Source organism: Phascolarctos cinereus, unplaced genomic scaffold (genome assembly GCF_003287225.1).
Source record: "Phascolarctos cinereus isolate Bilbo 61053 unplaced genomic scaffold, phaCin_HiC Scaffold_9;HRSCAF=440, whole genome shotgun sequence".
Taxonomy (NCBI): domain Eukaryota; kingdom Metazoa; phylum Chordata; class Mammalia; order Diprotodontia; family Phascolarctidae; genus Phascolarctos; species Phascolarctos cinereus.
The window spans coordinates 117,870,584-117,896,563 of NW_027556402.1; the positions used below are offsets into that span (position 1 = coordinate 117,870,584).

The 25,980-nt window shown below is 40.6% G+C and overlaps 1 protein-coding gene across 1 annotated transcript in view; it reads right to left on the reverse strand.

Annotated features, from left to right (window-relative positions):
• Positions 1-3,585: 3,585 nt before the first annotated feature.
• Positions 3,586-25,980, reverse strand: part of MGST2 (microsomal glutathione S-transferase 2) — a 32,483-nt gene continuing 10,088 nt past the window's right edge. Inside the window, exons 2-5 of the mRNA XM_020980111.2 lie at positions 25,028-25,127; positions 8,194-8,264; positions 5,130-5,211; positions 3,586-4,139 (exon numbers count right to left, since the gene is read on the reverse strand). Coding sequence (XP_020835770.1) covers positions 4,007-4,139; positions 5,130-5,211; positions 8,194-8,264; positions 25,028-25,127 — 386 coding nt within the window. The 3' untranslated portion in view covers positions 3,586-4,006. The remainder of the gene's footprint in view (positions 4,140-5,129; positions 5,212-8,193; positions 8,265-25,027; positions 25,128-25,980) is intronic.

Consider the following 25,980-nt stretch of genomic DNA (forward strand, 5'->3'; position numbering starts at 1 on the left):
GTAATTCCAATACGAATTTTTACATTTCTAAATTTGCACCAGCACTCTCTAAAGGAATCACCATTAGTGGGGGCAGGATGAGGGAAGAGGGGAAAGTAGCCAGAACAGTAAGACTCAAACTTAAGGCAAGTTGCATGAAGCACAACCATAGTTGAAGAGGGGGACACTATTCCTTTGAGGCAAAGACAAAGATCCTGGGATAATATCTGCAGAAGGCTAGTACAGAGGAAGAACTCATCCCAGCCTACTGTCTTGTAGATTCCTATTTCAACTATTCTCACAAACTAGGTGATAGCACCTTCTAACCTGGTGCCTTGGAATAAAGCTCCTGTTGCCCCACTCTGGTTATGGCTCTGGAAGCAGCTTTTATAAAGAATGTATTTGACTCTGGAACGACAAGAGGACTGAGTTTCTGCAGGATTTCTACAGGGCGAGCAGCGGTGTTGAGGGGAAGAATAGGGGAAGGGTCAGAATGCCGTCTTGTCACACCACATCAGTGAGCATTTCACAAAGGACTGGAGAGTCCCAGATACACACACAGGTTGGAAATACAGCTGCAGAGGACATTAAGTTGGGCACACTCTCTGTCACATGGTCTAAATCATCTAAATGAGACAAGAGGGAATGGAAAAATTAAATCAACTCAAAGCAAAAATGGCTGACAGGACCAGCCAAAAATCTGGAGCTCTGGGAAGCTTAGAGTCTCCCTCCCACTTCCCCTTTAAATTACAGACATGTAGTACTGAAGTCTGCTTTGCTCCAAATGCTTCTGTTAATCAGATTAATACATATTTGGTGAAAATAACATTATTATACACTGGGCAAATAGAGTACTTTTGCTCCTCAAAGAGATTTCTCATATGCTATCTTATTTGTCTTCAGAGAGTCCCAGGGAAATATATTTAAACCAGCATGTCTGTTTTCATGGGGCATCTGCCTCTGTGTGAAGGAGGCACTTCATTTGTCAATAGGCCAACTGCTATTTTAAATGATCATGACAAAGTTTTTCTGCTCTGGTATGTTGTGTGTGCTGGGCCCTTAATAAGAATGCACCACTCTTTGCAAAGGATGCTGGAAAGGGTTCTCTCAGCCAAGCCCTGGGGAAGGGCAATGAGAAACTGGGAACCTGTAACTACACCACATGCCCGTTTTCTAAGACCTAAACCAGCAGGCCAATAAATGGGGCTCTAGAGACCAGCACTGGGCCCTTATCTGTCTTTTATGCCTCTGATGCCACTTTCTAGTTTTTTGGGTTGGTTGGTTTGTTTTTCATCTCTTTTCATAGCTCAAGTGACAGGCTTGGTCAGTGGCACCATATAGTTGCCATGCCACAACTATCATTCTCCTCCTTTTGACAGAAGAGATCACAGAAGCCACTCCAGATTGAATCTCTGAGCCTCTCCTCCCCAGGTCTTCTTATGGAGAAAGGCTCTATCGTAGAGTTCTGGAGCCACACAAAGGGTCCAGACACACATCAATACAATCATTTGATTGCCTTGAAGATCTGCTCTGAAATCTGGGTCATGTTCTCTTGGGACAATGGATTTTTCATTTAGGAGAGAATAGAAAACAAATTAGGGGTGAAAAAGAACAATTCTTTTGTTTGATGCTTGCAACTTTTTAACTTTGTAAATGACCCAAACAAATGATATTTTTATGTCTTTTGCAGAGAGAAATATATTAATCCTTAATGAAAAAATACCACACACTTTCAAACCAGGGGTCATATAGTCCTAAAAACAAAATGAAGATAGCTCTTTAAAGTCTACCACCAATTAGAGGAACACAAATTCATAAAATCAAAACTTTCACTGGTTCCCCATTGCTCACTAAACTAATAAAAAGTTATTATAAATCCTGATTCAGGCATTCAAGGATCTTCATAATATGGCTGTAGCCTACTAATTCCATCTTTTGCAAATCCTGTTGCAGTTTAGTAGTGAGAAACTGGCCTCTGAGTCAGGAAGACCATGGCTGCAAGTCCTGGCCCTTGATAAATGCTAGCTCAGGGACCATGGACAAGGTGCTTAACTGCTAAACCTCTCAGTGCCCTGGGAACTGAGGCATCAGATTTCTTTCCAATAACCCTAGGAAGTAAATACTGCCTCCCTAATACGCAGACAAGGAAACTAACACTCAGAGAGATTAAGTAACCTCATGGTCATACAGTGAGATTCAAAAGCTGGGATTAAAAGCCAAGTCTCCCCTGACACTAGATCCCACGCCCTTTCCCTACTTCCCCAAGCTTTGCTAATAACAGGCTCATCTGACTAGAGGAGAGAGAAAGGAACAAGAATTTACCAAGTGCCTACTATGTTAGCTTAATAATAATAATAATAATAATAATAATAATAATAGCATCCATCATGCTAAGCACTTTACAAATAATATCTCATTAGATCCTCACAACAGCCCTATGAGGTAGGTGTTATTACTATCACCATTTTACAGATGAGTAACCTGAGTTTAACGGTTAACTGACATGTGCAGAGTCATCACTAGGGTCAAATTTGAACTCGGGTCTTCCTGATTCTAGGTCCAGCACTCTGTCCACTTAGCTGCCCTTGAGAGAATTTGTATGCTTTGACTTGATATACTTGGAAATACTATTAAATGATGTATACATTTTCATTTCTTTCAATGATTTTCTCTAACCCCTCTATTCCTTTTTGAACCAACTGAAAAGAAAAGCTATTATAATGGCATCTCAAAAATCATTCATTGAAAATTAGAAGGGACCTTAAATGTAATGTAATCCAAATCCCTCATTTTGCAAATAAAGAAACTGAGTCCCAGAGAGGGGAAATTACTTATCCTAGGTCACACAGGTAGTAAGTGGCAGAATGATTTGAACCCAGATTCTTTGAATACAAATCTGGGGCTCTCTCCATTGTACAGGAACCATTCCAAATTCAAAATCACTCACACTGATTGAAAATGTACAGGAGAACTTTGATGGTGAACTCTTTTATCCATTCAATTCTGATGTTTAAATGCTGTTTATGTGTATGAAACCTTCGAACTAGAGATCTCCTAGGCAGGTAAGGTGCTTTTCCCATTTCACAGCTGGGCACAAAGTCACATAAGGTCGGATGGTAAAATTGATGTTATACTCATGAAGAGGCCCCCATTGCCTCAATTCAACAACTAGCCAGTGGGCATCCACCAGGATCCTCACTGTTTAGGAATCTAGATATGCTTTCCTTTGGTTGAAGATGGAGGTAATATTCTCTGTATTCAGTTCTCTAGGTCAAGGGGTAGGGAACCTACTGCCTCGAGGCTATAGGTACATATTGGGAAGTGAGTTGCTACCTCCTTTCTTTTTTAGCTAAAGTATATTTTCTCTGTCAAGTTTGTTATGTGCTATTAGGGGATGAGTCTTTGCCCTGGCTACTTGGGAGTATCTACTTAATCTCCCCCATGTGCCAGCCATCTGTGCCTTTCCACCACAAATGAAAGAGGCTTAACTGCCCATTCCATATGTCAGGAACTTTTCTTCAGGAGGAAAAACACACACACACACACACACACACACACACACACACACACTATAATACAACACAACATCACACAATAGAGGAAGCGTCTGGTAACAATGTTATTTATGTGATTCTCCCCAATGCAAGCATGTCCTTCAGCAACAGTTTCTTTAAGAACAAAACAAAACAAAACAAAAACAAGGTATATTTTTCAGCATTTTTAACTCCCTCATATATGCAAGGACAAATAATAGTTCTTAGAAAATTAAGCAATTAATTTAAATTAAATTAAATTAAGCATTCCTGAAAGGGAATGTTTTTCCAAAGTCATCTCAAGAAAACAAAAATAGAGATGAACTGTCTGGGTCTCAGTTTCCTCCCACTGTAACATGGAGTTGGGCTGAGTGATTTCTCAGGATTATCATTCTATGATTCAATTCAAACATGGGAATTTTGATTTCACATGTTTTTGGTCTATCTCTGGGGGTGGGAAAAAAACTTGATATTATTAAAAGGGAGAAAAATTTCTAGAATAATTGAAATAATTTCTTGAAAATGTTGAAGTCCATGTATTCATCCAGAAAGTTGTTAGCAATTCCCACTGTAGCCTGGATGATCAGCAAAGCCAACACTTTCATACTCATCTGGAAGCCTGTTAACCTGTTTATAAGGAGAGAGAGAGAGGGAGAGAAATGCCAAATACAGTGGTGAAGAACTGTAACTAAGGTTGAACAACCAAGGCTCCATCCAGGGTGCCAAATTTAGAAAGTGCTGAAAGCACTTGCAATCCTTCCAAAGAAAAAGCAATAGAGCTAGTATCTAGTTAGCAAAAAGAATGAGTTCAAATAGTAAGCCACCTGAGAGCCTGCTTCCTTCATATGGCCATAGCCCAGATGAGCTTCTCTGCCCTCATCTGAGCCCCATAATTCAACTTCCCCCCCATTCTTCTTGGCAGCCTCCCCAAAAGAGTATTCAGTGTCTCAGGGTCTCTTCCTATGGGAGCAAAGGTCACTACTTGAGGGTATATTTCATGTTGTTTGCCCTGGGACCAGTTTCTGCTGCTCTGGGTGTAAAAATTCCTAGTTTCAGCTCTGCAGTATGAGAACTAGCTGATACATATAGCTAGTCATACCAGAAGCCCAGTCTGATTCACTGGGGAAAACTCCACAGCTTTTATGTTCCTGAAGTTTTAAAACTTGTTTTGCTATATAAATTGAAGAGGGAACCTGTCTGCAAAGGTTAATTGCTTACTTAAAGCATTCAAAGGATTATTATGACCTATGTGTGATTATTGGCAGCTTTTGGAAGACCACAAGGGATTTTTGCTAGGTTTAGAAGCACAACAGGCAAAGAGGTGAGAGGGGTCAATATTTTTACTTGAGGCCTCCTCCCAGAACCTCTTGATTTATTCTTATGCTTTTCTACCCCAATCCTAGCAGGGCAAGTCCACAAGACAATAGTATTTGACCTGGCAAGACAGACTTGTTTCACATAGGAGAAACTCATTTGTACCCCCGAGCAATATGGGCCAAGTTGGAGACTATAATCCACTGCTGAAGGTGTTTTTCACTACCTAGCAGCAGGAGATTGGCCCAGCCCCTTCCCTGAAGCGTTCTGCCACTACCCACAAGGCAGGTTCAGGTCTCTTACCTTTCATTAGCTGACTCTGAATATCCAAAGAAGTATCGGTGCCGAGCATATAGGTATGCCAGGCCAAAAAGGGCAGCTAAGACTGAGGGGGCAAAATCAGAGGGGAGAAAGGTTATGACAATCTTGAAACTGGGTGTAATTTTACCCTTAATTTCATCGATCTTCCAAAACAATTCATATCCTAATAATAACCTTCCTTCTTTCCCCCTTTCCTTCTTTCTTTCCTTACCTCCTTCCTTCCTCCTGCTTCCTCCCTCCTTCCTTTCTTTCTTTTCTTCCTTTCTCTTTTTTCCTATTAACATCATATTTGTTTCTCTCTTAATGATTATAAGCATTTATTTTCTCACCCTCCCACTAACCCCCATTGAACAATTGAACAATTTTGAAAAAGAAAAAAAATCCCCAAAACAAATACTCATCATCTAGTGAAACAAATCCCCTCATTGGTCATATCCTAAACTATGTCTCATTCTGCATTTTAAGTTGGATGGCCTCAATTTCCCAGCAACCCTGAGGATTTCCAGAACACTCTGGCTAACAAACATTTTGGATTCTGGATCTGTTAACCCTCAACTTTCAAAGTGAAGGAAAAAACTTGTCCACTGTTCTATCAGCCTGAAAGGAGGCATTGGAAAGAAAAAAAAAATTAGTCCAGTAAAAGTGGAGGAGGGGAAACTTGATGTCAACTTGGAAAATTTGTGATCAATCAATCGACATGAATATTTTGAGTACCAACTCTGAGCTAGGCATTGTACTAGGCACTGGCACTGGGGATATAAGCACATAGAATGGAACATTAGCTACCCAAAAGATTCTTGTATCCTAATGGGGGACACAAGAAGTATAGACACAAGATAAAAATGAGCTCAAAGGGGTAGCTAGGTGGCACAGTGGATAGAGCACCAGCCCTGAAGTCAGGAGAACCTGAGTTCAAATCCGGCCTCAGACCAAACACTTGACACTTACTAGCTGTGTGACCCTAGGCAAGTCACTTAACCCCCAATTGCCTTTAAAAAAAAAACGAGCTCAAAGAAGAAATGGCCTAATTTGCATTGTCAACAAATATTTGTTCCTATTTATTCTTCTGATTGCTGTTATTCAGAAATGCTATTTGGTCAGATGGGATAGCCTTTTTCATTTAAGTCTCCAGGGGCAACAGGGTGAGTGAAGGTTAAAGGAAAGTATTTCTATGAAATGAATTGCATGTAAAGCTCATTAGTTGTGAGGAAAATCGTAAGCAAGTGATAAACAATAAATGACACTTATGGAGTGCACTGAGATTTGCAAAGTGTTTAGATACATTCCAACTGATGTGCACATGAGGCACATGCTAGGTGGCCCAATGGATAGAGCACTGGGCCTGGAGTGAGGAAGACCTGAGTTCAAATCCAGCCTCTGACACTTCCTAGACCTAGACCCTGGTCTAATCACTTAACCCTGTTTGCCTCAGTTCCTCATCTGCAAAATGAGCTGGAAGAGGAAAGGCAAAACACTCCAGGATCTATGCCCCAAAAAAACACAAATGGGGTCACAAAGAGTTGGACACAATTGAAATGAGTGAACAAGAACAGAAAAAGATTAAACATAGGTCAGTCCTGAATGTAGCATCTAAAACTATCCAAAATAAAGGTGAATGGAGGATTTGCCTCAACTGATTGTCAGCCAGACCAGGCACTAAGTCTGCCTAGAAGTAAGCCAGGTTTTTCCAGGTAAAGCACTACATCTGGCACACCCTTGCTGCTCACTAATGACTCTGGGTTTGCCTTGCCATCGCAGTGGCAGACAGAACTTCCTGGTAGAAGCCTTGGTTCTCTGAGATGCCCTTAGCAAGGCCACCACTGTAAAGCTGATATGGACATACAATCAATCACTCTACATCTTTTGTCACTTGCCATCCCTAGCTTATTTTCAGTCACACTTTAGGCTCCACCTCCTATGCTAAGCTTTTTCTGGCTCTGCATCAGTTATTAACGTTCTTTCCCTCTTAAAACTACTTTGGGTTATTTTGTATGTTTTGCCATTTCCTTCTCCAGCTCATTTTCCAGATGAGAAAACTGAGGCAAACAAGGTTGTGACTTGCTCAGTATCACACAGCTAATAAGCGTCTGAGGCTGGATTTGAACTCATAAAGATAATTCTTCCTGATTCCCAGTCTAGTCCTCTACCCACTGTGTGACCCATCTGTCCTGCCTTAATAAATGCTTTAGCTAATCTAATCTGTGTGCATGTCTTCAAAGAAAAATGTAAACTCTTGAGGGCAAGGACTGTCTCATTCTGCCTAGCACATTGCCTGGCACACAATGGGTGCTTTTTTTTTAATTAGGGGGGAAAAAATAAAATCAATCCAAGAAAATTATGGGAAAAAAATTTGCCAGTCGGAAAAAGAGATACAAAATCTTGCAGAAGAAAATCATTTCTTGAAAACTAGAATTGGGCAAGAAGAATGGAATGACATTATAAGACATCAAGAAATAATGAATCTAGGGGCAGCTAGGTGGCGCAGTGGATAGAGCACCAGCCCTGAAGTCAGGAGGACCTGGGTTCAAATCCGGCCTCAGACCAAACACTTGACACTTACTAGCTGTGTGACCCTGGGCAAGTTACTTAACCCCAGTTGCCTAAAAAGCAAAAAAAAAAAAAATAATGAATCTAGAAAAATAGAAGAGAATCTGAAACATCTCAATAGGTGCTTAATAAATGTTAACTGAGTTCAATTAAATTATGAACATTTATGAAAAGAAGTCACACACGAGGTACCTGCAGCTATACCCTGTTTTAGAGACCTGTTTTCTAGATACAATTCCAGATGTTCATTATCTAACCTTAATGTACAAGAGAACAATCTGTCACCAGTGAAATCTGTCCTTGCGGTTCAGACAAACTGGAGCAAATTCTCAGTATCTCGTGGCACATGGAAGCAGGGAAAAAATTGTTCCTCATTTTGTTGGAAGTCATTTTAATGATTTCCAGGGGGTGAAAATGAATAACGGTATGATGATTCCAAAAGGTTATAAAATACCACGGCCATCATTTAGGCAGAAATATCACCATAGTTTTAATTTACCTTGGTTGAAGAACCATCCAGCCATCCAGAAGGTGACCAGGAAGAGGGGGTAAAACTCCAAGCAGTTTTGTCTGCAGACAGAGGGAAAAAAAACTGCAGGTTATTTGTGAGGCAACCAGAGGGCACCAGTGAAAATGGCTTCTTTTGCAGATAAATGTCCAGTTTGTCCCTGCAGAAGTAGTGGAAGTCATGAAACAAACAAATACTCTTTATCCTGAATCTAAGCAATGTCCAAGCTTTTCCAGGAGAGAATTCAAGGATGTTTTCCAGAAACCACTTACCACTTTTTTCTGCTAAGTCCTTGACTGAAGCTTCAATGTGGCTAGGAGGTGACCCTTGGTTCTCAAAAGTTATGCCCGTATAGTATGGGCTCTGGAGGATTTAACCAAACTGAATAGGCCTAGAATGATGGCCTGTGGGAGCTATATCTTAAAAGAGAAATAGCCCAGCTAAGTTCAGAGAAGATTATCACCAGAAAAACAGCAACTCAGTAATGACTTGGACCATGATGACTCAGAAAACTGTCACACTAAAGAAGTTATAATCACTGTTTCAGAGAGGACTGAAAGGGACCTTAGAGACAACCCTAATCATGGGTTCTCAAACTCTTGTGTCCTGGACCTGGCTAGTTTGGTGAAGCCTACCAGCTCCTTCTCATAATAATATTTTCACATGCATGAAATAAAATACAGAGGGTTATAAAGGAAATCAAATATATTGAAATGGAATTGTCAAAATATTTTTGAAAAACAGTCTCATCAATCCTAGCTTAATAACCTTTCATCTGGATTAACCCCCTCATTTTACAGATGCAAATACTTGGACTTAAAAGGGAAGTGACTTCCACAAGGTATAATAGGTAACAAGCAGGAGAAGTTCCAAAAATGGAACTTGGCTCCATTGATTCCAAATAACCCTCCTTCTATTATCCCATGCTCCTTCTACTAATGAAATTACAGTTCCTTCTTCAAATATTGATTGGTTTTTGCCATCATTACATTACTTGAAAAGAAGTTAGTGTGGTGGTATGTTGACAAATGTATACCTTGCTGTCAGGAGATGCTTGTGTTTGAATCCTACCTCTCACATTTACTGATTGGGTGATCCTAAAGCCATTTAAACTCTTTGCATCGCATCCATAGAATGAGGATGACAATAATACCTGTGGCATCTACCTTATAGGGGGAGTGTAAGGATGAAATGAAATGATGTAAGTAACTTGTTCAGTTGTTTCAGTCATGTCCAACTTTTCATGACCCCATTTAGGACTTTCTTGGCAAAGACACTGGACTGGTTTGCCATTTCTTTATCCAGCTCATTTTACAGGTGAGGAAACTGAGGCAAACACAGTTAAGTGATTTTCCCACGGTCACGCAGCTACTGAGTGTCTGAGGCTGGATTTGAACTCATCAAAATGTGTCTTTCTGATTCCCACACCAGTTCTATATCCAGTGTGCCAACTAGCTGCTTCAGATGTAAGTAAAGTGCTTTGTAAACCTTAAAAGCTTTACATAAATGTCCATTCTTATTCTATTTAGATTACTCTTCTACAAGTGAGGTAAGGAAATCAGAAAGTAAGACAATTGATAGTTAATTGATAGCAATGATGCAGTGAAAAGAGCACCACAGCCTTGATGACAGGTCTGAGCTCAAGTCTTTACCTTGGACAAATCACTTAACCACTTTTGGCCTCAGTTTTTTATCCATAAAATGACTTACTTAAAAGATTCTTTGTGAAGATCAAATAGATAAAGTTTGTAAAGTGTTTTATAACCTTTCTCTCTTCCCTCCCTTCCCCATTCTACTGGTATGGAAGACTCCCAGTGAGTAAACTCCCTCTACCAATGCATATCAGTAACTTTTCTGCAACTGAGTCTTAGAGAGCTACCTCAGTGAACTATGAGACTAAGTGTCTTGCTGGCATCACACAGCCCATATAAGCCAGAAGCAAGACTTGGATCCAGGTCTTCCTCACTCCCAGGCCAGCTTTTCCCTATACCACACTGTCTCTCTTCTAGCTGTAAAGTGCTATTTAAATGTGCCCTGGGTAGAACCCTTGGTATAGGGCAGTGCAGATGAGGAAGAGAAGAAAGGGCAGAGTAACATAGCCCCTGTGTAAGGATCAATGAACATGCGTTTATTAAGCACTTGTTGTGTGTTGGGCATGGTGCTAAGTGCTGGGAATACAAAAGAAGAATATACAGATGAATAAAAGAAAATGTGATATTCGGTTTGGTTTCTTCGACCTCTACCATCCATCCATTCCTTCCCATCTCCCTCCTGCCACATCAGCCCAAGCCCTCCTTCCCTCTTAGCTAGACTCTTTACTTTAATCAAATCTCCCCTCTCCAGTTCATCTTTCACTCCACTGACCAAGTAACCTTCCTAATGGGGGCCATCACCAGTTGTCCTGATCTGTGTCTTGCCACTGGACCCAGATGGCTCCAGAGGAGCCTTCCCTCACTTCAATCCAATTCATTTGCAAGTCATGGCATCATCTTCCTGATGTCATGATTCTCTTTGAAAATGAAGAACAAACAACAACAGTCTTCCTAATGCACAGCTCTGATCATGTCACTCCCATAACCCTGGGAAGTAGATGCTATTATTATCTCCATTTGACAGATGTAGAAACTGAGGAACAAAGAGGTTTAGTGACCTGAGTCATACAACTAGTGAGTACTTGGGGTAGGATTTGAACTCAGATGCCAGCTACCTGCTTCTAAGTAGCTGTCCTCAGAAACCTTCTATGACTCCGCATTGTCCAGAAGAGTAGTTCCCAACACTTTGTTGTGCTGAAATCCCCATTCACAAACAAAAAGAAAAGTGTTGTGAACCTCCAAGGTAATTTACTATACTATCCATAATATTCTTTACAATTATTTATTAAGATGTGATTAAAGAATTTTAATAGGGGCAGGATACAGCACCAACCTTAGAGTCCGGAGGACCTGAGTTAAAATCCAGCCTCTGATATTTACTAGCTATTTGACCTGGGGCAAGTCACTTAACCCCTATTGCCTCCAAAAAGAAGAAAGAGGAGGAGGAGAAAGAGGAGGAGGAGGAGGAAGAGAAGAAGAAGAAGAAGAAGAAGAAGAAGAAGAAGAAGAAGAAGAAGAAGAAGAAGAAGAAGAAGAAGAAGAAGAATTTTCATACAAACCCTTGAACCATTTTTGTGAACCCCCAAGGGGTTTAAGAATCACTAAATGGGAACCAGTGGCCTAGAAAATAAAGTCTCAACTCTCCAGACTGGTATTCAAATCCCCCCATGTTTTGGAACCAACTTGCTTTTTCCTATCTTATCGAACACTCACTCCCTCTTAGCTCCAGCCTTCCTGTACTACATATCTTGTGATTCTCCCACAGACACACACCCCCCCCATGTCTTTATTTATGTTATTTTCCTATTCTCTCTGCCTGGAAAGCCCTCTCTACCTCTTTCATCTATACTTGTTGAAACTTCCTGATCCTTCTAGACCAATACAAATGCCACCTTCTCCATAAAGCCTTTCTCAAGCCAACCACATCAGAAGCATCTTTCTTTTCCTTCTTCATATCTTTCATAACATTTGGGCTCATAGAATCATGGATTTAGAACTGGAAAGGACCTTAAACATCACCTAGTCCAACACCCCCCGCAATTTTACAGATAAGGAAACTGAGGGCCAGAAATATTAAGTGATTTGCCCAGGGTCACACAAGTAGCAGATGTGAAATTCAAACCTAGGTTCCCAAACTCCATGTCTAGTGCTCTTTATACCTCTGTTATGCATACATAATACATGTTCTATTTTGTATCATAGGTTTTTTGGGGGGGTTCTAATTTATTTCTTCTACTTTGCTAGAAGTCTAGCACTTTTTAAACTGTAGAGTATAAGCTATTTTATTTCAATATTTTAAGCTCCTTTTAAGCTCACACTTGAAGGCATTATGTAAAATAATAAGAAAAAGCACTGGATCTGGAGTCAGGACAGAATTACATTCAAATTCTGCTTACCCATAAGCAAGTCATTTAACCTCTGATTCTCAGTTTTGACAAATGTATATAAAAGATACAATGATAGCCCCTGTATCACAGGGTTCTAACGAGAATCAAAAGAGATAGTATATAGAAGCAATTTTGAATCTTAAAGATAAATGTGTGTGTGTGTGTGTGTGTGTATGCATACACATAGATGTCAGCTACATTTATCCCCTGTAAAATGGAAGCTCCTAGAGGGCAGGACTGTTTCATTGACTTGTCTTTGAATTTTCAGTGCTTATCATAGTGCAACTGACTCCTTTCCATTGCCTACAACTATATCTAGGTCTACCAATTTAATTCAATAAAGTTCTTAAAAAAATTTAAGTGCCTACTATGTTCTAGGTGCTTTGGATACAAAGACACAAATTAAATAACCCCTGCCCTCAAGAAACTTACATTCTACTGAGGGATATGACAAATATATACTAATATATTCATCATTTAATTAAATATAAATGAATATAAGCTCTGGACATTTTCTCTGGCTGTTTCCCCATACCTGGAATGTTCTCCCCCCTTCTCTCTGATGTCTGACCTCCCTGGCTTCCTTTGAGTCCCAATTAAAAGTCCACCATCTACAGGAAGCCTTCCCTAACCCCTCTTAATACCATTGCTTTCCCTCTCTTAATTATTTCTTATTTATCCTGTATATAGCTTGTTTTGTATAGATAAGTTTGCATGCTGTCCCCCCTTTAGCTCCTTGAGGGCAGGGACTGCCTTTTACTTCTTTTTGTTTCCCCAGTACTTAGCACAGTGCTTGACACATAGTAGGCACTTAATAAATGTTTATTGATTTATAAATCAATTCTAAATAAATAATAGAAACAAATAGAAATACCAAATAATTACAAGATGACAATGCTAATAAGTGGTGGGGAAGAGAGGGTTTCTCAGTAGAGAATTCCTTTAAATCCAGAGGCTCTTTCTCAATCCTCATCTTCCTTAGCCTCTCTGCTCTGTTTGATGTTTGTAGATCATCCCCTCCTCCTAGAGAGTCTCTCTTTTCTTGGCTTCTTTGACCCCATTCTCTCATTTCTCCAATCTGTTAGAGTCCTCTTCTTTAATGTGCTTTACTGAGTCATCATTCATCTCCCACCCCCTACATATGGGCCTTCTTTTCTTTGCATGCCCATCAGTTCCCCTGGGTTCAGTTATGATCTCTATACAAATGATTCCCCAGTCTAATTTATCTCCTAGACTCCAGTCCAGTATCACCAATACTGTTGGACATCTCTACCTTGATTCCCCATTAGCATCTCAAATTTAACATGTCCAAAATGAAAGTTCATTATCTTTTTTTTTGGGGGGGGGGATTGGGGTTAAGTGACTTGTCCAGGGTCACACAGCTAGTAAGTGTCAAGTGTCTGAGGCTGGATTTGAATTCAGGTACTCGTGACTCCAAGGCCAGAGCTCTAGCCACTGTGTCACCCAGCTGCACCTCATTATCTTTCTACTAAATCTACCCCTCCTCCAAAGTTTCCTACATCTGGTAAGTTCTAGCCTTCTGGTCACCCAGGTTCATAATCCCAAGTCATCCTTGAATCTTCCTTTCCCTCATCCTTCTCCCCATTTTATCAATAATTTGCCAAGTTTTATTAATTCTCATTCTTTAATATGAGAATAATTAATGGTCTTTAATGTCTCTTGAATTCACCCCTTTCTCTCTCAATTCCTATGCCCACTACCCTTGTTCAAGTCCTTGAGCCTCATTCTCTCCTAATGGCCTCTTCATTGATGTCCAGGTATCCAGTCTCTCCCCTCCCCAATCCATCCTCCACACAGTTGTCAGAACACTCTCCCAAAACACTAATGCATTGTTGGTGGAGTTGTGAAATAATCCAAACATTTTGGAGAGCTATTTGGAACTATGCCCAAAGGGCTATAAAAATGTGCATACCCTTTGACCCAGCAGTAGCACTTCTAGGGCTATATGCCAAAGAGATCATATAAATGGGAAAAACACCCACATGTACAAAAATATTTATAGCAGCTCTTTTTGTGGTGGCAAAGAATTGGAAAATGAGAGGATGTCCGTCAAATGGGGAATGGCTGAAAAAGTTGTGGTGTATGAATGTAATGGAATAGTACTGTGCTATAAGAAATGATGAACAGGCAGACTTCAGAAAAACCTGGAAAGACTTGTATGGTCTGATGCTGAGTGAAGTGAGCAGAACCAAGAGAACGTTATACATGGTAACAGCCACGTTGTGTGATGACTTAATATTGATAAAATTAACCCTTCTCAGCAATACAAGGATCTAAGACATCTCCAAAGGCCTCAGGATGGAAAATGCTATCCACATCCAAAGAAAGAACTACGGAGTTTGAATGCAGTTAGAAGCGTACTATTTGCTATTTTTTTCCTTCTGTTTTGTTTTGTTTCCTCTTTCTGGTGGTTCCCCCTATTGGCTCTAATTCTTCCTTATAACATCACTAATGTGAAAACATGTTTAATAGGAATGTATATGTATAGCCTATATCAGATTGCATGCCATCTTGGGGAGGGAGGGGGAGAAAAATTTAAAACTTAAAAGCTTATGGAAGTGACTGTTGATAAATCAAAATAAATTAATTTTTTAAAAAAAGAACACTTTCCCAAGTCCAACCATGTTACACATCTGCTCAAAAGTCTTCTGTAGCTCCTTATTTATTTGCCTCTAGGATCAAATACACACATTTCAACCTGGCATTTAAAGCCTTCCTCAATGTGTCTCCAGTCTACCTTTCCAGATTTACTTTGTTATTCTACATTCTAGCCTTACTGGTCTACAAACTCTTCCTCAAATTTGTATTATATTTCCCACATCCTTACCATCATATGAACTCTTCTCTGTGCCTAGGTCATGTTCTTTTCTCCCCTTTGGCTTTCTAGTCATTTTCAGTCATGTTCCCTTCATAACCCCTTTGGGGTTTTCTTGGCAAAGATATTGGTTTGGTTTGCCATTTTCTTCTCCAGTTTATTTGACAGATGAGGAAACTAAGGCAAACAGGATTAAGTGACTTTCCCAGAGCCATATAGCTAAGAAGCTTCTGAAGCCAAATTCATACTCAGGTCTTCCTGACACTAGACCTGCACTATATCTGCTGAACCACTTCACTGCCCTTTGCCTTTCCAAATCTTTTATTCAAGGTTCAGGTCAGTTACTACCTCCCCTTTGAGGCCTATCCTGATTCCGCATCCTCCAGGTCCAGTGTACAGTTCTTTATCCTCAATTATCATGTCTTTATTTGTGTGCACAGATCATCCATAAATACCCTGGTACCCTTGAAATATCTGGAAAAGTAAGGAATGTCTCCAGCAAGTTGGACATCCAGTGTCAAACACCGGGACACCAGCAAGTGGCAATCTGTATCATCATAGAGGACTTCTAAATTGATATGATCACAGATCCATTTAAGTACTGATTACGCACATGTCATATACTGCCAGGAAAATCAAAACTCCTCGAGAACAGAAACTGTTTCTCTTTTATTCGGGATCCCCAATGCCTGCCATGGAGCTTTGTATCTAGTAGACACTTGATACATATTTGTTGAGGTAAAGCTGGCATTTAAAAGTTAATCCTCACAAATGCTTCTCTGAGAGGCATTTTTCTTACCCATTTAACAGAAGAAGAAACTGTGCCCTGAGGCTACAAGTTGCCAGGTGCTCCCCTCTTTCTCCCCAGTGTACCAATGATAGAAAAAAAGACTAGAGATCTGGTCTCTTGGCTCCCAATGCCCTGTCCTAACTTCAGTTCAAATTGTCCCTATTCATAGAATATGCTGGAAGGTTTGATGCTATTTTAAGTAAGAGGGAAGAATTCTTTTGAAACTATAATTAATTCATTGGCACCTAGCAAAGGAAAAAGATGAATTAGATTCACCCTCCCTCCCCCTCCATTGGCTTAGTTGGCTGAATTCTTTTCTGACAATATCCTAGTAATGTAATTCTTAATGAGACCTTGAGTAGATATACGTAGAAGAATCCTTTCTGCAGGATTATGAATGATCCATCACCCCTTCCTTAAAGCCTGAGGAAACCTGATTGTTCTTAAGGTTATAATATACTTGATCCACCAGCAGGGCCCAACCTAGAAATCTTTATACCCTGAGGAAGTACCATAAGCCATGCATGGGGATATATAAAATAAAGTATGCCCTCATTTGGAGGGGGAGGGAAGGGGACAGGGAAGAAGTAATGAAAACAGGGAAGGAACTCACCCCAATCTTCAGTTTGGTAGCTTCTGATTTTAACTAATTATTCTCATTCACTCCACCACAGAAAGACTGCAAGCACTGCCAGTACCTTCTGAATTTAGTGCTCTGTGGCAAAGCCTTGCCACCCCACCCTAGTTATGGTTTTGCTCACCAACAGTTAATAGAAGATGCCCCATTCCTCCTAAGGGTTAACCTATTCCAGGTTATCTCTAATGACTCCAATCTGTCTTTTTTTTTTAATTTAAAAAAAAGCATAAAGCAATGAAGCATCATTCTCCATCACTTTACAGAGAGCATATGAGAAAGCCAACCTAACTCAATTAACTTGGGTCTCACCTCAGAAAAAACTGCAGTCACCAATTCCATCACTTTCTAAAGCTGTTCAGGGATAAAAGGATCCCTGTGGTATGGAAAATGACAAGCTCCAGGCTTGCTTGCACAGAGACGAAGACCAAAGGGAATTTTTGTTGCAAAAGCAGACAATTTAAATGCCACACCACATATCCCCTACTGCACCATCCTCCTGAGGCAACCAGCATACAACAGAGATTTAGGCACTTGTTAAGAGCCATGGAATTTACCATTCCATTTTTGTTGTTTAGTCATTTCAGTCGTGTCTGAATCTTCGCGACCCCATTTGGAGTTTTCTTAGCAAAGATACTGAAGTGGTTTGCCATTTTCTTCCACAGTGCATTTGACAGGTGAGGAAACTGAGGCAAACAGAATTAAATGACTTGTCCAGGTCTTACTCAGCAAGAGAAGGAGACTAGTTTTGAATTCAGAGGGCCTAGGTTCAAATCTCATCTCTGTTGGTTATTATCTATGTCACCTTAGGTAAACAACTCACCTCCTAACGAGGGCAATAGACCAAATGATGTCTAAGGTTGCTCCTGGCTGTAAAGTCTATGAACTTATTCAATTAGTCCAGTGTAGACTACTAAGCACATCCCTTTCAATGTTCAAATGATAACTTTTTATCCTGTGCCTATAAATAGCCATATAAAAGAAGACCCAACGGTACCAGTGGACAGTGGAGGTGGGGACGCAGTGTCCAGACTGAAAACTGGAAATGATTCTAAGGCTCACCAGGATGGGCACACCTGAAGTTCAGGGACCTGAAGGAAAGGAATAAGTCAGGTACTAAATGTCTTCCTGTTCCACCAAGTACAGCATTATCCGACAAGAGGCCAGGAATGGATAGACATGAGATAATGAAGAGTGGACATCAGAGGGAGAATCTCAGAGTTGGATGTGACCTCAGAAGCCATCCAGACCAAACTGCAATTGACCAAGAACTCCCTCTAGAACATATCTTGGCTGGAAGGCCAGGTGACCCCAGCTCAAATGCCACATTCTTCTTGAGGCATTTTCTAGTTCCACCCAGCTGCTAGAGCAGGGATTCTTTACCTACCTTTTCCTTGGGTATATGTGAATGGGGGAGGGGGAAATCACATCATTATTTTCATAACCTCCAACTGAAATTTAACATTTGCTCCAATTGTGAATGTATTTACAAATAAAAACATTATTTTGAGAAGGGGTCCATAGGCTTCACTAGACTGACAAGGGGTCCAGGACATAAAAAAGCCAAGATCCCTTAAGGTAGACCCTTCCTGTTTAACATTACTTCCAGCTACTAGATACATGTCTTGTAGGTGCCTATTTTCATGTTGTCTGCCTTCCCCCATTAAAATGCGATCTCCTATAGGGCACAGACTGATTTTGCCTTTTCACTGTATCCTCAGCACTTAGAACAGCATCTGGCATGTTGTAAGCGCTTTACAAACTGTTAGTTGATTGATTGCTGTTAACCTAACAAGCCTCCAGTCTTTGCATCATGAGATCTAGTGACAGCAACCCATTATCTGGGGCAGGCGATTCCACTGGATAGCTCAAAGTCATAGACAGAATTTCCTTACTTTCAGTCCAAATTTCTCTCAGTTTCCTCCTTTGTAAAATGAGGGGGTTGAAATCAATGATCTCTAAAATTTCTTGTAAATCTAAATCCTATGATCTTATTTGCTCCAAGTTCCTTCTGCTCCAAATCACTGACTTGCATCACTTCTTCCTTTGAAGCAGAAATGAGGAGGGAATCTCCAAAGCCTCTTGGAATCTCAGAGGCCACTTAGTCCAGAGTGTATGGGAACAGGAATCCCCCTACGACCTACCTAACAAATAGTCATCCAGCATCTCCCCATGAAAAGAAACCCAAAGAGTGAAGCCAAGGAAATGATATGCACAAGATGGCAACAATGTAAACAGAAAGACCACAAAACCACCAAAAATAAAAGTCGCTGAGTTATAAAGACCAAGCCTAGTTCTAGAGAAGACATGAGAAGACACTTTCCTCAACTCATTTGCAGAGGTGGGGATCATCATGTGAAAGAATTGGATGTGGTATGGAACACTGCATATAATGCATATGCCCCTTTTCCTCCTCTGACTCTGCCGCCACTCTGGTGCAAGTCCTCATCACCTCATACCTGGACTAAGGCAACAGCCTGCTAACAGGTCTCCCTGCCTCAAGTCTCTCCCCAGGCCAGTCCATTCTCCACTCAGCTGTCAAATTAATCTTCCCAAAGCACAGGTCTAACCATGTTAAACCATCCCTTCCTCCATTCAATAAACTCTATTGGCTGCCTATCACCTCCAGGATCAAATAGAAAATCCTGTTTGGCATTCAAAGTCCTTCTCAACCCAGCCCTCTCCTACCTTTCCAGTTTTCTCATAACTTACTCCCCCATATACACATACTCTACAGGCCAATGATACTGGCCTCCTTGCTGTTCCTCAGACAAGACACTCCATCACTAGACTCTGGTCATTTTCACTGGCTGGCCCCCATGCCTCTCTGGCTTCCTTCAAGTCCCAGCTAAAATCTCATCTTCTAAAAGGAGCCTCTCCTGATCTCTGCTTAATGCTAGTTTCTCTTTTGATTATCTACAATTTATCCCATATATACATATATATATATATATATATATATATATATATACATATATATGTGTATATATATATATATTTCTTGTTTGTACATAATTGTCTTCATGCTGTCTCCCCATTAGACTGTGAACTCCTTGAGGGCAGAGTCTTTTCTCTTAGCACTTAAATGTCTTTATATCCCCAGCCTGGCACAAAGTAGGCACTTAATAAGTGCTAATTGACTGACTAAATATAATGTCAGATTGGTTTCTTTTTAAATAAGTTGATTGATTTTGTTGAAACTTTTTTCTCTTTCTATTTTGAAAAAATGTTATAAGAGATGGCTTTCTGGGAGGGGAAAGAGGGAATACAAGGGGAAACTTTGACAATGTGAAAACAAAATTTATCCCCCCCCAAAATATTTTAAAAAAATTTGAAGAGAAATCTGTTACCTCTAAAGGGAGTTCATTCCACTTTGAGTGAGCTCTATCAGGAACATTTTCCATCATTTTTATGTCAAAATTTCCCTTTGTACAATTCCCAACCACTGCTCCTACTTCTGTCCTTGGGGGCCAGAAATAAGGCTAATCCTCTTCCCACAGAATAGCCATTCAAACACTTGAAGTTATTTTATTGTCTTCTTTCATTCAGCTTTTGCTTCCTATCTCCATTACCCAGACACTGCCCCACCTTTTTTCCCCCTCCCTCAGCAGCAATAGAACTAGAAAGGGTGGCTGACAACAGGGGCACAATAATATAATTAATAATAATAATAGCTAAGATTTCTATAGCACTTTAAGGTTTGCAAAGTACTTTATGAATTTTATCTCACTTTATCATCAAAACAACCCTGGGAGGGAGGTGCTATTCTAATTATCCCTATCTTACAGGTGAAGAAACTGAGGCAGTCAAAGCTTAAGTGATTTGCCCAGGGTCCCACAGCTAGACATTATCTTGAGATCATATTTGAACTTGTCTAATGACTCAGGTCCAGCATTCTATCCCCTGCTCCACCTAGTGGCCTCTGCGTGATGAACATTCTTGATCCGCTCACCATGGCTGCCTAGCAACGACAACGTGGATGAGGGAATAAAAAGGGAAAATCATAATTTGAGGATGGAGGGTGTAGTATTGACATCAAAATGGACATGAGTCGTAGTATTTATTTCTCTTTCCCCAGAACTATACAACAAAAACCGCAGGTTTTAAAGGTACATTTCATTAGGGTGTGTGCCCAGTGAACTTTATTTTTTAAAGACATTTATTGAATATTCAATTGTACATCATGTTGGTTTTATTCATCAGACTGAAGCAATGAAAACCCAGTTTATGACAGTGAGGTGACATGGGGGACAGAGCCCTGGACTGGGAGTCAGGAAACTGGGTTTCCATCCCAGCTCTGACATTTACTAGTTGTGTGCGCCGCAACAAGTCATTTAAGCTCTCTGAGCCTCGGTTTCCTCATCTGTAAAATGGAAATAATAATATCTGTACTTCTTACCACAGAGTTGTGAGGTGCAAATGAGGTAATGAACATCTACTGCTTCACTGCTTTGGGACCTTTAAAGTGCCATGCTAAAACTGATTATAAAGCCAAGCCCACCAGCATTCTCATTTCAGCTCCAAAGGTAAGCATAGAAAGCTGAATGAAGCCATCTAAACCTCCACCAAGATTTACAGCAGAGACGGGCAGAGAAGCTTCCAGGCTTGCAGTGTAAGGAGGAATGAGGAAGACATAATAGCAATTCTTAAGACCACAGTCTCCTGACACCATGAAGTACATCCAAAAGGCTTAGTGAGAAAGGTTCTTTGTCTTTGCTAAGGAGAATTGGATATTGAATAACTTAACCTGGATTAAAACTGTACAAGCAGCTTATTATCTGTCCAATTTTCCTGCTGCAGTGGAGGCAACTTCACATTTCTCTTTCTCTAATTAAGTTCATAGAGCTGTTTGTCTAAAAAGTCAGAGGGAAAATACTGAGAAGTTATGGAATGTCGATGTATTGTCCCGCTGACAGCCAACAAGCTCCCATTGGGTCTCTCCATATGCTGCTCTCTGTCTGTGTCAAGGACATCAACACCTTTCACATACTGTTGGTAGGTAAATCATCTTTGCATTCGGAATTCAAAGGTTCTTTTTGCTTGTTATCCAGGTTGGGCTTTTTTTTTTTCACTTGTGCTTGTCCTACTAACCTTGGGCTCCTGGACTGTTTTATGCATTTCTGGGGTGGAAAAAGTCATTATAGCTTCTCATTGGGTTTATTAATCATTATTTGATTTGATGCAAATTTCAGGGTTTTGCTGGAGTAAGTATGGGGGAGCCAAATGGTTTGCCTCCCACTTGGGGAGCCATCTTGCCTGTAAGATTAGTAGCATGTCTTTCAATTTCTCATCCAGTGTCCATACAGATTCTAGGCTCTCTTCTTGAATGGTCTTTCATATATTTCAGCTATTGCCCCCAAGAAGTCAATGGAGAGAATCATGGTGATTCTGTAGCACATAACTAAATGCACACACAAAGAAGAACCAAAGGAAATTGTGGCATGCCAGAAAAGTATCATTAAAAAAGGACAGAGCTCAAGGCTACAGTAAGGAATAACCAATGGCCATTTTAAAGGTGCCATTGATATCTCCTGGTGGCAGGAGAAAGAGATTAAAGTCATAAGAACACTGAGAGGACTCTTCATGGTAAATGTATAGGAAGACGTAAATGAGGGTCACACAAGGTGGGCAGGTGGTGACCTGCATCTTGGAGGAAGGAAGGGCCTACATCAATGAACTCACAGATCTTTGTCAGCAGCTGAGTAAAATACTATCTTTATAACACAACTTTTCTTCTGGAATGGGACAGTGGAAAGAATCCCAACTCTGGAGTCAGAAGACATGAGCTCAAATTCTATTATCTACTATTGTGTGGCCATGGATAAGTCATTTAACCTCCATGGTCCTTAATTTCCTTTATCTGTACAATGAGGAGCGTGACTAGATGGTCTCTAAGAAAGTTCCTTCTAGCTCTGTGACCCTGGAATTGAATTCAACTGCTATGATGATAGTAAGGATGTCAATACTGCTCTGAAATAATGCCCCCCACCACCAAATCATTATTTTATTACCATGCAAACAAAAATGGAAAAGTTCCCCAGCCTTTGCCACTTTTGGATAGCACCTGAATTTCCTTCTTTTATGAAAGGAAGATTGGTAATAAAATGATGTAAAATTGCTCCTAAATCTTTCTTATATGCAGAAAATCTCAATAGCCTGAATAACCCTGGATAAGTCACTTTGCCTCTGAAGACCTCAGTTTCCTCTTTTAAAAAGTGAATAGATTGGACTCCAACCTTGCTTCCATCTCTGAATCCTATGGTCCTAAGATTCCATAACAAACACATAGAGTCTTGCTAACTTTGCCTTCTAGGGCTGAATGGTCTTTTATTCACAGAGCATTTTAAGTTCCTTGGGTGATAACAAATATCATCTTATTGGCTCAATTGTGCTGTTTCCAAAGGAACAAGCTGTGTTGAACTAAAAGGAAGAGAGAGCACAAACACTTAATGACTCCTTGAATGCATCAATTAAACACGGCTCTAGCTGCTTGGTCCCATTTAGTCCTGGTAGGCATGCAAGACACTATGGAGAGAGCTTTGAACTCTGGAGTCAGGAAGAAGTGGGATTCAGATCCCACCTCTGACACTTAGTAGCTGTGGGAGCATCGGTAAGTCACTTAATCTCTCTGAGCCCCAGTTTTCTTATGTCAAAAATTAGGACACATGATAGTGGCTGCTAGGTGACAAAGTGGGTAGAACACCAGGCCTGGAGTCAGAAAGACCCATCTTCATGAGTTCAAATCTGGCCTCAGACACTGACTAGCTGGGTGACCCTGGGCAAGTTACTTAACTCTGTCTCAATTTTCTCATCTGTAAAATGAGCTTGAGAAGGACACGGCGAACTACTCCAGTATCTTTGCCAAGAAAACTCCAAAGCCCTAAATTGGGTCATGAAGAATCATACATGACTGAAAAATGACTGAACAACAATAACAACAAATATATATGAATCAGATAGCACGCTATCCTTGGAGTTGGAAAGACTTGGGTTCAAATCCTGCCTTAGATACTCACTAGCTTGGCAAGTCACTTAATGAGTAGAGAAAGGTAAGATCATAGTGATACAATATTCATTATTTAATCAACATTAAGCATCTATTATGGACCAGATGCTATGAAAATAAGCAATAGTCAAGAACAAATCTACAGGATATCGATTTTTCAAATCCAGCCTTAGGCATATACTAGCAAGTCCCTTATTTCTCTAAGCCTCAGCATACTGTACTATAAAATGGGGATAACAATGGGACCTGCCTCACAGAGTGGTCATAAAGATCAAATAAGATAAAGGCAATGAGGGGGCAACTAGGTGGCACAGTGGATAGAGCACTGGCCCTGAAGTCAGGAGGACCCGGTTCAAATCTGGCCTCAGAGCAAACACTTGACACTTACTAGCTGTGTGACCCTGGGCAAGTCACTTAACCTCAGTTGGCTAAAAGAAAAATATTAAAAAAAGATAAAGGCAATAAGGCTCTATATATCAATGTGAGTGATTATTTTTTCTTTGCACTAGACCTAGAGTTTGATTAGTGTAGAGAGTTTCCAGAGAGGAAACCCTCCAGTGCAGACTGGCACTTGCACTACCTGCCCTACAACTTAAGGCCTTAGAGAGTTAGTTGACTGGGACACCAAGATCTTAAATGATTGAGCCTCAGTCTTCCTAAGTCCACCTCTCTGGTCGTGTGGCATACCACCACTAATAATATTAATTCCAATACTATTCTGTTATTATAATATTCTATCCTAATATTATCATGATAATCATTATTATTATTATTACCCACCCTACAGGTAGGTAATTGTGAGGCTCAGATGAGATATTTTGTAAAGTGCTTTGCAAATCTTAAAGCACTGTATCATTAGCTGACACTAACATATGAGGGAAAGGCTGTTTCAGGGACTGGTAGAATCCAGTGCTGAGTCACTTCAGTTCTGAGCTAGGAAGAGAGGAAGTGGGGCATGAGGGAGAGGGCCTCCTGGAGGCAGAAAGAGGGGAAGGGGCAATGTTGTGTCTAGGGACCACTGAACCCTTTCACCTCTTGTCCTGGCAGGAGCTGGAAGTGAGTTTTTGATTGATTGTCCCTCAGACCCAAGGAACAGACTCATAATAGCAGGCCTCCATCAAAAGGCCTCACCCTTCTCCACGTATCCAGGTGACCCCAGTATTACAAGTGGAAAGAGTATACAGTTGTATCAAATGGCCTGTAAGGATGGTGCTGGGCTCTGATGAGGTCTTGGCCCATCTGAATGCCCCCTGTGTTGGAGGTGGGGTGGATCTGTTTTCTCCACCCCCATTCCTATAATTTTCAGAAGCATATTACAGGTCAAAATCAGCTGATTCTAGATACAAAGCTCATTTGACCTAACCTTCTCTTTTATGGCTTGTCTATGGTGACAGCTAGAAAGGGTCCTGATAATGGGCTAAAAGGGAATTCAAAAGCCCTATATTTCAATGCATATCCTGAAGCTATATAGTGACTGTATTGGAAGTGCATGAGGTAAAAGATACACCGGAATAGATAAATACAAAATTTCATTCCTGACCCGCCTGTCATTTCAGTGATTAATTCTGTCCTAAACTTACTGTGCACGAAATACCCTCTCAAAGGCTGGTGACCCCGTGACGGCTGGGGGTGTGATCTTGTACTTCTCCCTTGCTTTTCCCACCTGCCGAGCAAAGAAAACTGCAAGGGAAAAGAAATTCAACTGTAATTTAACATGAGGTGAAAAAGCAACTAACAATTACAAACAAACATTATTTGGACATTCAGATCATAACATTTAGCTCTGGACCTGGATCCTCACTCCAATACTTAGGAGGTGTATGACCACAAGCAAGTCCCTTTTAACCTCTCTGAATCTCTCTTTTGTCATCTATAAAATGGAGATACCATTAGTCACATTACCTACATCCCAGGGATGGTGTTTTTTTTTTGGGGGGGGGGCACACCGTAGGGAAGAGAACTCTTTGCAAGCCTTAAAGCATTGTAGAAAAGCAAATTTTTAATCCTTTGCTTTCCCTCTTCTCACACCCTCTATTCAACCTAGTTTCTTTTCCTCAATTACTTGAATTCCTTCTCCCACTCACTAGTTCTTTTGAAATCATTTGTCTTTGTTATACCAAGTTTGCAGCTTTAATCTCTAACTGTGTTCCAGAATTAGTAGTGATATATTTCCTTCGGTAGCAGGATATGGTAATCTCTCCAACGACAAGAAGCTTGTAAATATTGAAGTGGATTTAGTAAGAAGTAGCCCAGCAGGCTGTCTCCTTCCCCTTAATCCCCCTCTGCTCCAAACAAGCTGTTGTGCACTGCTTAAATGTTCTCAAGTGTGTAACTGCCTAAGATTGGTTTCTTCTCATTTAAAATGGCAGTGGTTTCTAATGAACACTTGAAGAGGGAGGAGAGGGATTTTTTGAAGTGTGTGGTGCAGGAGGTAGATCATTTCCCCTGTAGCCTCTGACCCAGGGCTGACATTTTCAGAGCAAAAAGAGAGGCCGGGGGTCTATAGATTTGGTTGGTGACTGCAACGTGGAAC